This window comes from Meleagris gallopavo, chromosome 6 (genome assembly GCF_905368555.1).
Source record: "Meleagris gallopavo chromosome 6, MGAL_WU_HG_1.1, whole genome shotgun sequence".
Taxonomy (NCBI): domain Eukaryota; kingdom Metazoa; phylum Chordata; class Aves; order Galliformes; family Phasianidae; genus Meleagris; species Meleagris gallopavo.
Genome location: NC_139409.1, coordinates 48,888,663 through 48,902,841, shown reverse-complemented (window position 1 = coordinate 48,902,841; position 14,179 = coordinate 48,888,663). Strand labels below are relative to the sequence as shown.

Sequence of the window (14,179 nt, the reverse complement as noted above, 5' to 3'; positions counted from 1 at the left end):
AAGAATTTTCATTTTTCATCCATTCACCTTGAAGTGAAATTATCTCGAGCTCCATGAGAAGAAAATCATCTGTGCACAGAGTTCATACAAAAATTAGTGGAACTACCCACATTAAAGCAGATTAAATCAAAGATTTTCTGAATTCCTACATTATTCCAGAATTCTGTAGGATGTCTTTTGATTTACCTGGCTCGTTTGTGATGAAGATTTTACTGATGAGAGAACAAAACTAGAGAAGAGCCAGGCCAAAGAAGCTTTTGACATCTAAGTTTGATTGCACTGAACGTGCAGGGGCAGCAGATGTTAACAAGAATGGGAGCAATAAGACAGGCTGGAAAACAGCATGCAAACATGTCCCCCAGTCATCTATGTTGACAATGCCACACAGATAGGTTTAAAAGAGAAGAAAGTTGAAGAATATGGTTTGATTTTACCCGCAGGGCAAGAATTACCAAAGCTGCTTGAAGGAAATGCTACTATAACTACAAAAATCCTGTCTCTAAAATAAAATAACATACATTCTATGATTACTTTGCAAATGATCATAACAAACATGAACCAGAAATAAGTCACAGAACTGATGATATCACACATCTAACAATGTTGTCCAGAATCAAAGCATTGTCATCCAACTCTTGGGAAGTTGTGAGGTGCTTAGAGGAACGGGAGGAGAGAATACAGAAGCATACAAACAGCAAAGCAAGTAACTTAATTCATGGTTGTTGTTACATTTGGGTACTTCACAGAAGATTTGATTGCATCCACCTCTACCTCATGACCCAGCAAGTCCCTGTTCGAACCCATACTAGTAAAGATTAGAGGAAAACTTTTCATCTGTTAAAGCCATTCCTCGCAACATTTATTTGGTAGCAGAGTTGCACCTTTTAGCTAGCAATTACACACCCATGGATAAACTAAAGAGCAAGGGTTGCCGGACTTAATCCTTACCAGCTTCACAACACAGGGCAAATAAATGATGTAAGAACTGCACGAGCTTATGTTTATTTATAATACTACATACACAGCAGCCATAACCTGGAGCACTCCAGAATAGAAGGATACATTTTTATAATGCCTGTTTCTTCATTAAGATTTCATCATCCACCTACGCTAAAAAGCCACTTCTCCTTCACTTTGTTATATCTGTTTTTACCCGCTCCTGTTCCTGCATTATTTTTTTAATCTCCAGTTCCCTACTTTACATGCACTCTCAAATTTTAAACAAGCAAAATTTGTGCATTAGTGTGTCCTTTTCATCTATGATTTATGAATGACAGGTTCTTCGGTGCAGCTTAATGGTATGAGAGAGACATTATTTTAAACATTAAAGTGAAAACCATTTACAACTATGATAAGAGAGGTCTGTTGACATTAAACTTTAAAACATGCACAAGGTAAAGGCAAGCAGCTGCTCCAACAGGTGAGAGTACTACGCATGTAGTTTGTCAGGGAGTTTGTTCAGCACATGAGCTGTCTCTTCCATTGCTCTGTTTCACAACCTGTAGGATTTGGTGCTTCAAGCCATTCATCAAATAACCAACAACAACCCACAGTACAATCACCTGGAAAGCACTTAGGGTGCAGTGCAGAGCATTCACTTAATAAAAATTAATATTTTGTCTGAGAAAAACTTTCTACCACTTATTCCAGCAATAAATAATCAAACAGATAAACAAACAAACAATTTGAAAGAGCTGAAGTTTTATTTTGATATTGCCTGCCCACACCTCTACTACTTCCAAATGGACAGACAACTGCTGTCTGAGAAGCAACCAAAATAATGAGTAGTAAATAAATATGCATTTTATGTCAGATGTGTTTGGACTGTGTACTGGTTCTAACAGCGTGGAACACTAAGGTGGAAGAGATACCTGGTGTCTCATAAAGCTGCTTTTCAGTCTGATTTTAGACAATAAGGAGACTACAGTAGATATCTTAAGGCAGAACTGTTGCAAACACGGCACAGCTCAGAGAGTGGGAAGGCAGTAAGGCAAAACCTTACTGATAAAGCAGACTTCCCACAGTAAGAATGAGAATGTGCATCCCAGGCAGCAGTGGCAGCTAACTGAGAAAGCTCTTATTTTATAATAGAAGGATTTTAAAAGTTATTTTAATGCATTACTGTGTTTTTAGTTGCCTCCATTCACTCAGCTACTCTAATCAGCAATGGTTAAACAGAATACTTATTTTCATGTTGCCATTTGAAATTCTAAAGCGAACTCTGAGTAGAGAACATTGATCACTGATGACAGAAAAGCCTAATGAATCATTCAAGTACTTTACAGTACTGACCTAGAGAATGTAAGTGCCCAACCTCCACTCCAGTTTTATAAAAATGCAAATATCCCTTAAGTATCTCTCAAGTATTCAAAACTAAACCAAGCATTAACTTTCAATAAGTATCAAGAGCAACATTTCTCTGAAAAAAGAGATAGCTCTGTTTAAAAGAGACAAAGTGAAACAAACAGGCAAAAGACTCTGCCAGAAAAATGCTAATCACAACTTACCTTGTAGATTTTGCAATGGCAAAGTCATGATGCCTCCTGCTGCAGCTGCTGCTACCAGTCCTTGGATGTTGGTGAGATTTGCTGTAGGTAGAGTTAGGACCAGTCCTTGTTGGCCTCCCAGCTGTCCAGCCATGTTGAAAGGAATAAGAATCGGTTGATTCAGGGCCGGCGTGCCTCCTGGCATCACCCCTGCTACTGCTGAGGCTAACTGTTGGGCTGTCAGTAATGGCTGTAATGAAACACAGACAGCAGCACGCCTATTTTACCATGCACAGCTCAGTGGTACATAGTATTACTTCTTCTGCCTGGGATCCTTCGGTGTTGCGGTACAAACATGCACTTCTTCCAGTATCTCAAAGCGTGCATTCTCACCAACCCAAAAAGCATTGCCAGACATTTCAGACTGAAACTGTAATTTATATTGCCATGCAGCATGGTAGCAACTTGAGTTGACTCTAAACTGGAAAATTTATTACACATGCACTGACAACAATTGGTGAACACAAGACGGCTGAACTCAAGTCAGCTCACATGTATCTAAATGCTAATATTTCCCAAATTTTTCCAGTTGTACACTGATTGGCAAGAGCTGAAAGCAGCAATTACCAGCAATTACCAGAAGCTCTGTAGACCAAGCAGGATGCAAAACTGTTTCGTGAAGTGGAAGAACATTAAGTATCTTCTTAGAGTATAGTTGAAGTTTGATAAAACTACGAAGTGATATGGAAAACTTTTTAAAAGGATTAACAGAGCCATGCTATTATGCTTACGTTTTGCTGTAAAGAAAATATCTGATATAAATGATTATGAAATGCCTTTACTAATGCAGGAGCTGTGTGTGACATGCAGAACTGTCAGAGTCGACAAGGTTACATTAAAATTGCACTAGCTTTTTAATATTAAATCATGACTTGTATTTCAAAAATAACTTATATAAGAAGTTCAAAGAATTTAACCTCCCAAACATACAAAGCTGCTTAAATTTATTTTAAGAAAGCATACAAAAAGCTAGTCCTTTCAAATACCTTTTAAAGCATACACAAGATAGATCCACGTTCCCTTTTTGTATGACAGAATACAGCCAAACAGAACCACATTTTCTGCATTACACAGAGAAAAGATGATCAATCGCAACTATTCATTTTTCATCCAATTGCATGGCTCAATTAGTCAAAAGGAAAGATACTGACCTGAGGCCCAACAGGGAACGCAGGATGGGACTGACTGGGTTGGTGCTGGTCACCTGGGCTTGTATCAGACAGCACTGTGTTTCCTCTGGCCTCTAGAATTCAAAGAGGAAATCGGCTTTAATATCAAGCCTAGGGACTGGCACATTATCTTCTACTCTGATGTCACATAACATCAAGCTGAAAATGACATGTTAAAGTGCTTTATCAATAACTCAAGCACTCAAATCACTTATCAGCTGCATAAATTATGCTAACATTCATTCAGAACAGCCAACTCATTCAAGGAGATACAAAAATCTGACAGCAGTGAAACTGAAGCTATCATCAACCCAGCTAATGTGGGTTGCATTATACATCAATTTACATACAGTACATGAGCACTCCGCTTGTGTGGGAACTGCATTTTCTACGCTTAGGTGAGCATCAGCCTTTCTAATTTCTGAAGGCAAAAATTATCTGAAAAGCAATCAAGTCACATCTATTTGTATCTTAATAAAGTCTTTTCTTTTGCCACTTACTGAGGCAGAAAAGACTATGATGCACAATAAAAAGGCGCTATGAAAAGTGAGAACAAGTATGTTTCCAGATGACAGCTATTTCCCTTGTTTTCTAAATTGCACGTGGGGGGAGAGCAAAACTATGTGAAACCAAGCCTTTTCACCATGTATTAAATCGATCAATATCCAACAATCAAACTGTATGCTGGGCACTAATGACTTGCTAAGCACAGAACAGAGTCCAGCCCTACCGGATTTCGCTGAAGCCTGCAAAACAGAGTTGAAAAGAAAAAAAAGGAAAGAAAAAAATGCCCTATCAGTTGCAACAAAGTATCAAGATGTTTTCATAACTAAGTCCGTATCTTCTGTTTCCTCCAGGTGTAGCACCCGCATCGATTCACAAACTTTTCCAGCACTGATGGCAAGATCAGGCCCACATTTGCCTTTGAAGCTGAAAGATTGGCAGCAAGTATCAGCAGTAGCTGCAGGACTACTGTGGTCTTTTAAAAAGAAGATCCTGGCTATGACTTAGATTTCCTGGTTAGTATGATAGCTTTTGTTCTTTTAGTTATTTTCTGATCTGTGGATGAAATCCCATTCCCAGTAAACCTTAACAAGATGCTCTTTTCCAATGTTTGTCCTATGAATAGCAAGTGCAAGACAATTCAGAACCAGTTTATTGGCACACCATGGTGTGCTCAGGAAAAGGGATATGATTCTGTCATACTTATAAATTTTAAAGAGGGTATTATCAGCTCATTTAAAACAAATTCTTCTATATATTCTCTAAGGGGACAGGCTTATAAATAATGGAAATGTGAAAAAATACTTCAGCACATTAAGGTACAAATAAAATTGACTGCTACATATTATTCAATTGACTTCTATCTCTACAGCAAGGTGTCAATCATAACAGCATTTTAGAATAGGATTAAACAATAAGTGTGCAGACTTATGCTGAAATCAGAAAATCTGATTAATTTGTAATATATTTGTGTGGTCTCAAAGTCAGAAATGGACATTGCTTTGGGAATACTTACAAACATTCTATTGAAATATCTGACTTGCAAGTAATAAAAATACACAGATTTGCTGACATTTTATAAAGTGAATTCTGTAAAAATAGGCTTGGCATTTTCATGACCATGGTGATTTAATAATGAGAATTAGATGACCTACTAAAATTGGTGAGCATGCCAACAATTGCCTAATAACGTGCAAAAAAAGACCAAATCACAAAAATTTTTATGCGCAATTTACTCATCTGAGTTACCTGAGAAGAAAAATGTAACTAGATATATGAGACTTGATGAAAACAGTTTCTTTCAAATGCATTTCAGTCCTAGTCTTGCTGCCATCCCTAAGACCAAACATACGTTTTCTTCAGAGTGGACTCCTCCTGTACATGATAAGGAGCTATGTTACTATATATACAATTTTACCTTAGGTAATTTCCACATAATATTATAGGGTTTTCTTTTAATCTTCTCATTACAGCTCATGTATGAAGTGATATTAGATCAGAGACTCAATACCAATGAATATATCACTCCCCATTAAGATCAACTCGTACAAATCAATTTTGTGTATGCAATTTTAAGGGCTGAGAATTTTGTCTTTGCATGTGATTTAGTTAATATTAAAACAAGCTCTTGATGATCTGTCATGTCATTAAATTACACTATGAAGGCTTTGAGAGGAGAGCAAATCTGGAGTCAAATATTTACTAGAATTAGATTTTGTTGCAATTACTATGGCTCGAGCTCTCAGAAAATAAATAAGAAGTTCTGAAGGAATATGCCTGTGCTTCTGTATTTTTTCACGTACAGCCAAGAACCACTGTTTTCTGTTATCTGTACCCTATGGATTTTGTAATGTTCCATCTCACAAGCTGCACGTTGTACAAGTGGGTTACGCAGAACCATAAAGCCAAAATGAATTGCATTCCTTTCCTTTTGCATTGCGCTAATTGGAACCACTTAGGATTACATTCCCTTCATATGGTCACTCATTGCAGATGATACATCCTTTAATTCCACTGCTTGAACGCTCTGCCTGCTTCTTTTAGCTCACTTTCCACATGAAGCAGGCACCTCAGTAAAACAATACACACTTGCACGTGCCTTAACGTGGTCTTAGAATCCTGTATGAAATTATGCATGCCACATTCTCAAAACAAAATTCTCACATTTCCTTTCATACTCATGTCTCATACTTTATGTATTCTTCATAATATACCTCAAACACTTACAAGGTACTTAAGCCTCTTCCAAACCACCTTCTACAATAGCCACTCTAGACATTAATTTTTATTTTTATTTTTAAACACAAGGAAAGCAGCCTGCCAAGCTGCCAGTAAACATGGAGTAGCAAGAATTTCAGGATGAAGTTCTGTTGCACTGCACAGAGCAACAGCATTTGCTCTTGACTGCATACAGTCTTCAGTGAGAATCACAGGTCAGAGCTCCCAGAAAGGCAAAGCACAGCACAAAACCCTGCTAGAAGGCTACTTTTCCCTTTCTACCTAATAATGCTAATGGGGTGGATCCCTCCGAGTTCCAGAAATCCAAAGAGCTGGGAGAATGCTCTGTCTCTTGTACTGTTTCTGATTCACAGACTCATTGCTGCTAAGTTGGAAAAAAGCCTTCTTAAGTCCACTGGCCTAACCTGGCAGAGTGTGAGCCCTTGCATTATTTTCCCCTCAGCATTCCCACTTTGATTTGGGAGCTCATTAGTTCCAGATGCTAGAATGACCTCTGCAGGTAGATGAATTCCACTGTCTAAATTCCACTCCCTACTAATAAAAATAGGCTGTCAGAATCTAGCATAGATTTTCCACTTGCCCAGACCCAGGCTGTCACCTTGTGCTGGGCAGCCTTCTATCTACAAAGGAATTGCAACAAGGATTGGAGCTGGAGGGTTACCAGTAACACCCTTCATTTCTCAACCGGGCTTTGGAGATGCTGTTCTCATTACACCTGTTCTTGCTGGTGCACCTGGGGCAAGGGGAAGGCAAGAAGTAATTCTTAACACCATAGACCTGGGCAGGCAGCTGAGACTTCGCTTGTAACTGAGAGCTGCTTCTTAGCCCAGCTCAATGAGCTGGCTCAGTACTGCCACAGGAAAAGATAGGTGAGCTGCTGCCATTACTGAATGGCTGTAGACAAGGCTTTAATATTTAATAAGCAGTATTCATCACATGTGATTCATCATAAATTAATTATAAATTATATAATACATACATTCACCTCTCATCCCACCAAGGGGCTGAGAGGGCATGACATAATAAAAAATTGAAGTGCACTGTAAACATTGTAAAATAACCCTCTTAAAATAAATTATTATTTGAAATAAAGCTAAGTAAAAGAAAGGCAACCCTTATCTCCCCATATCAAAAAAGAAAATAAAATCCCCAAAAGCAAGCAAAACCCTTGTTTAACTACAGATAGCTTGAAAATGAGAAAGCCACTGAGGAAAGTCAGAAGGGAAAAAAAAAAACCTCCATATCCCAAGGCCTCTGAGCATAATGTGAAATTACAGCTGCAAAAGCACTACTTATAGCAAAGCACTCCAGTTTCCTTCATTGTGTTTTGTACACATCTTCAGCAGACAAACGGGTAACTGAGCTCCAAACACTTTTATCTCAGTGCCCCCTTTACACAAAGGAGGGACCACTCCAATCCCCCTTTCACTGATGTAGAGACTCAGATCCAGATGCTCAAATAAGCACAGTTTAGGCACCCAGATCTCTTCAGCTGTAGCTATGTGGTTCAGGAAACTCTCAAACTCTGCACCAAAGCTCACCCAAGCCAATGTTCAAAGCACAGCATGGAGCTAACCTCAGCATGTGATCTGAACACGGCTAATCTCTTTGTGGTTTTCAAGAAATTAATTCAACATTAATGTGTTTTGTGTTTGTATCAGAACTGGGGAGATGCTGGGCTATCCCTTTCTAGTACTCAGAGCTTTGAAAAGCAAGCAGGATCAAATACAGTAATAGCAGTAGTCAAAAGAATATATAAATCCTTCTGAAATAACAATTTAAGCAAATATTTTAAATTAATCAAAATTAATAAAAGAACGTGGCATTGCAAGCAAAAGTCCATATTATATTAAAATTAGTAGGTACAGTTCTACAATGTCACGTTACTTGTATTTATCTCTAATAAGAAATCAAGAGTAGACTTTTTTTCTTCCTCATTGAGCCAATTCACACTAAAGATTCACGTTTAAGAATGAAATCATGAAAGTGAGAATACTACCCGTGAGAAAAAATAGTCTTATATTTTAAAAACCAATAAACTCACTGTCTGAGTAACTAACATAGCCGCATTTAGATCATAAGCCATATTAGCAGGGGAAAAAAAAGATAAATATTTTAAAGAAATGAAATAGACTGACTAGTAATATTCAAATTATCAGGTACTGTAAGTAGAAGTCCATCATTTCTGATTAAAGTAACTCAGCTCTTTCTTGAATTGTCAGCAATTGTAGCAGGAGCAATCTTGCTGACAAAATTTAGTTGCTGAAGGAAAAAAATGCAGTTGATATTGAAAAAAGCCCAACATTCTCTCCAAACAATCCTCGTTCTGCCACAAAGCACCGACTGCAGCTCTTAGTTTCACTCTTTTCCTTCTGCCTCAGAGGTTGGACATGTAGATAGGAAGCCCTTCCAAATAACCTCATCAATACTAAACAGATCACTACACAGAAACTCACAACAGATCTACATTTCACAATACTCGGGGAATGTAAAACTGAGATTTCAGGTTGAATTTGTTTTAAACTGGCATTATCCTACAGTTATGAGTGGAGATATTCCTGTTACTTTAGCAAAGGAAACTAAACTCAGAAATGCAATGAGATTAATGAATCACTCACTGAAAGGTCTGTATTCAAGCATGGACTTCTCATATTTAATTTAGTAGTCAGATAGTTGTCTTCTTCCAGCCCACGACTGAGATGCAGCATATAATTCACTCATCTGGATCCTATCAAACTTCTCTATATATCAAGTTAATCCATAGCTCAGTACGCAATTCACCTTTTCCTGCTGACCTCTGCTTCAGATTCTGAGCTTTTATTTTTAGGAAGTGATTTCAGCCTCACAAAGAAAACCAAACAGTTGGGAGGTTGGGGCCCATGCAGAATTACCATCAGCAATTGTTAACTCTGAAACCTATCACAGAATCACACAGCAACGTTACAACTATTTATTGCTGATCATTTTAGTAAAGCATCCAAATACTGTGCTTGTCTTTCACAGTGTCAATTTTTCTCCTTTGTCTCAACTTACATAACTTCAGCCTGACTCGTAATTTTCCCCTACCTATCTACGGACAAAAATCTTCTAGTTTACCTTTGAAAACATTTATGGGATGATAAGGAAACACCATATTGATCTATCATATTGACATATATGTCAATACAGTACCTTGTATAGAACAGCTAAAAAAACCTGCCTTTAAGATGGATTGAATTAGACAGCTGAATGAATAGAGCAGATTTGCTTTACTGACTGTATCATTCAGAACTTAAGTAAGTAAAATCCTACAGTTTTTTACTTATCTGAAACTGCCACACAGTTGCTACAGCAAAGCTACCAAAATTACAGCAGAGCTCAAAATCAGCCTGCCAGCAGTGCACTAAACCTTGCCTTTCTCTGGTCCCCGGGGATATTTTCTCCTAAAGGATCGGCTCTGGGAAGACACAAGCAAGCTGAAATCACTGTGCTCATTACCCACATATACTCACAGCTTAGCCTGTATTTACACACCTGAATCTCTCCGGATCAGGACTGATAATATTAAACCATCACAACTGTTTATAATGAAAATTAAGCTATTAAAGTGATTCATTTTACAGAGAACTTCTTATGGGCAACCACCATATTTACCACCAAACAAAAAAACTACAATTGATGCAAAACTCAGCCAGCTGCCTTAAATTTTCTTTCATTTCTTTAGTTTTGCTCCTCTTTAATTGTCTTATTTTTATTTCTTTCTTCTTTACTCAGTTAAAAAATATATATATATATCTTACTGGTGTCTGTGTGAATATTCTTCCACTTTAGAGACTGTGTGAGAGAAGGAATGTACCTACTGCAGAAAAAGGGAAGGAACATAATTGCAAAAGTGTGTTCTTTATTCAAAGTAGGCTCATTCTACTTTTCTTCACCCCTCAAGTACAGTGCATAAAAATCCCTTGTTAATGGTACATACATTTTTTATGAATTGAACCCTTCATATTGAGAATTCAAGTTTCTTTTATACTGTATGCATTAGCACAAATATAATCACATTAAGGTCACAATGACCCTATCAGTTTTCCCTGAATTCATACAGCATTTCATACTCACTGTTTGCTGATAGTGCTGGTGAATGCAATGATGATAAAGGTTACTTACCAGAAGATGGACAGTTGAATGCATTATTATTTCATGTTGGGCAGCTGATCTCTAGCTAAGAAGGGCAGGAGGCTTCTCTAAATTAAACTTCCCTTTCTTTCCATCACTGCCAGCTTACTAAATGCCAAAGAGTGAGCACATTAAAGATGATCTTTTTTAGAACAACTGCCACAGTTGCCATCTTTCTATAGCTAACTAACATTTCTATATGATTTTTACAGCATTTATCTGCGCGTGTTGTTCTGCTCTTAACAGAGCAGAGGCCAAGTCGTGCTTTTCACCAAAAGCCCTGGCACTCACCCTCCCAATTTGACTCCCAGGCATTCCCCCAGATGAGGTACGCTATGATGGTACCTTATCAGGATATACATTGCTGTTTGCCTGGGGAACCTTGTGCAATTTATATATTATGGGCTGGCTGTTGGCACTATAGGCTGGTAAAAGCCAGGCAAAACATGTGGACAGCCTCTAGTGTGCAATAATTCAGGCTTTTAGGGAGAAGACAAGGGTAGTGTGGCTGACATCTTTTGTTTTTAGAGGCTACGCTGATAGACTTATTTACAAAGGACCGGGCTGACCTCATCTAATGACAAATTTAACCCACATTTTCCAGGAAATTGAAAGAAAAATCAGTAACGTGGAGAGGGGATGAGGTAGTGTTCTATCCAATCTATGAGAACCTGTTTAAGAATTCAAATTGTCTGGTTCGGTGAGCAGGAAATATTCAGTTAAGGGAGGAAATGTTCATTTAAACTCAGTGAAAGCCCCGGGTACTTACATCGTCAGCAGAGTCAGTGTTCAGTGAAATGCACTCCACAACATTTGTAAACACCTACCAGAGCATCCTTGTCCAGCAGGTATGGTCAAGCAACACTGGTTTATCACTCTTGCTACTGAGTTCACTGTCTGGTTTCATCCCTGCGGTGTCTTTAACAATTTCACACTCTCTGCTGTGGTCTTTACACAGCCCTGTGGGGCAGCTCCATCAAGTGTCTCATTACAGGTTGTTCAGCTGTTCAGACTTTATTGAGACTCTCGACAGAGCTGTCCCACAGAGCAGCATGCTGCAGGAGTCCAGGCAGGATCTAGAAGGAAGCCTTAGCAGCAGCAGCAACTCTGTATGCAGGAGATTATGCTCCTAGATCAGGTTAAATCACAACGCCAGTAAGTCTACATTATAAACCTATTTAGCTGCACACTTCAGAAATTCCTAGCTATTCAACAGGCCTCTCCCTCCTAAAGTAGCTTGTCTTGGCTGATACCTGCAGCAAGTCCTTCTGATGGGGCTCAGCAGGGTAGGCCATTATTTCAAATGAAACGTGGCCGCAAGCTGCAGAAACTCCTGGTAGGCACTGCCTCCAGATCTGGTAAGTCTTGAACTGAATTAACTTCCGTCTCTTTGCTGTTGTCTGAAATCAACTTTGGTGACTGTTTACAAGGGGCTTTGCCAAGAGTTCTCAAACACTGTATTTTTTTTTTTTTATCAGTTCTGCCAGCGAGGTCTTGCAAGCTACATCAAGCCTGGCTGTCACAAAATCAAGTCTAAAACATACGACAAGGGCTTTTCATCCCTCCTTCCGTTCATTTCCTCTTCTGTACACCAAAAGCAAACAACACAAAAAAAAAACAGACCCAGGGAACTAGTAGCTGGCATATCATCCCGCCTGTCTCCCAAATTTGAGCAGCTATTTGCTAGACAAAGTGTAAAAGTTTGTAGTAACCACAAAGATAGTCTTTCACACAATAAAAATACCCTACATAAAGAATCGAGTGGCTTACAAACATCTAGCTATTGCTCCAGGAATATTTTGACCTTGCTTTTATGTCAGATTCCTGCTGGATTTTACCTGTGTTGGATTAGTTCTCTAGGAAAGCCACAGCACAGGTTAAAAAGCTTTACATGTAACAGACATATACTCCAGGACAGTCACACTGTATGGAAGATTTCCTGGCTAGTAACCCCTTGTCACGGGCAAGACCTCTTTTGTAAGAGCATGTTGTGCAGGAAGAAAATAAGCGAGAAGTTCTGCATGGCTTAGCTTTGCCAGAATACCAAGTCAGTGTCAGGCAACTTGCTTCAAAGAGAGACAGAATTAAACTATATGGAATATACAAACAGTTTCTAATCCAGTTGAAAGCTTGTGTTCATTCTTATGTGGATGCCTCCCTATATATAGATACACATTTTCAAACAAATTAGTCTCCTACATCCCTTTCATTTTTATATTCTTGTTGTGTTTATTTTTTCAACATTACAGTAATTGAAAAATATCTACTGGTAAAAGATGCTATTAATTTAAGTGCATTCATAGTGTGTTATGTCACTAATAGACTTAGGTAACATTATTCTTTTATCCTTTTTACAAAGCATTATTTTATTGTCCTCTCATTTCTAAGATTTTACTTTCACTTAAAGTCAAGCAGAGTGAAGGCTTTGCAGAATTCTGTTATATGATTGTCCTGTCATTATTCTAACTCCATTACACAACAACACAAAACCAACATCAGCTTCCATTTGTCATATTATTTATTTTGAGGATTATGTCAGATCTCAGACTATGTGTACGTGCCTACTAAACGTAATTCGGAACTGGGCAAAAAGTAATCTCCAATTTCTTCTAAAAACACTTTCAAAGAAAACAGTTTTTAACTGTTGTATATTTTTATAAGAACTGTACCATCTGATTTTGTCCTGAGTAACCCTTTAGAAGAATATAGCTATATGCACAAAAAACAAGCCAATGTCTAAAGACAGAAGCTAGCCTCTCTCTGGCCACAGCAGAGCATGCAAACAGGACTCTGACCCACCCTTCGCACAAGTTAGATTCCTCAGCAGTCTACATAGGGCTCAGTGCACCCGATATAGATTCCTACTGCCTTCTTAATATCTTCTTTTAGTGTGGTTGGCTTTGAGAGGCAGTCAGGCTTGGTTTAAAACAGATGACTCTTCCATCAACCATTCCACATAGTTGCCATAAAGGAAGGAAAAATCTGAGAGATCGTGTGCTAATCCAACTGAGGAAAAATTTAGGCTTGACTATCGAACAGTTCTCGTGAGTTCTTTGTCAGCTCCCTTTATCTCATACATGGAGAGCATCATTAGGATCTCACAGTTTAGAGGAATCCTGGATAAAATGAGGATGTAAAATTAGAATGGTTACATTGGTAAGTATTACCAGCATGCAGATTCTTCCAGTTACAGACTTTGCATCATCTGACCTGCCCTGTCTTTATGGCAAGCACATCTGTTGTGGTGCAATGTCTGCACGTGGGGCTCTAGAGATGCCTTTCCTCCATGCTCAAGGAAACTACATTCAAGCTCTGCAAGGTCACTTCATATCATATTTGACAAAAAGCCTCCTCATATTTTCCCTGTGTTCTCACATTGGCACAAAAAAGCTCCTACTCTCCATTTCCAGATGTAGGAAGTCAAGCAAGTCCTGCCTGATCAACCTAGTGACCTTCTAAGATGATGTAACTGCATCAGTTTACAAGGGAAGATCCACTGATGGCATCTGTCTGGATTTTAGTAATGCCTTTGATACGGTACACCACGTCATCCTTCCCTCCAAATTGGAA

At 38.5% G+C, this 14,179-nt stretch overlaps 1 protein-coding gene across 3 annotated transcripts in view; it reads right to left on the bottom strand.

Moving 5' to 3' along the window:
• Positions 1-14,179, bottom strand: part of POU6F2 (POU class 6 homeobox 2) — a 312,367-nt gene that overhangs the window by 181,681 nt on the left and 116,507 nt on the right. For all 3 annotated transcript variants that reach the window (XM_085226674.1, XM_085226673.1, XM_031554003.2), the window contains 2 exons: positions 3,698-3,789; positions 2,508-2,736 (listed from right to left, as the gene is read on the bottom strand). In XM_085226674.1, coding sequence (XP_085082800.1) covers positions 2,508-2,736; positions 3,698-3,789 — 321 coding nt within the window. The remainder of the gene's footprint in view (positions 1-2,507; positions 2,737-3,697; positions 3,790-14,179) is intronic.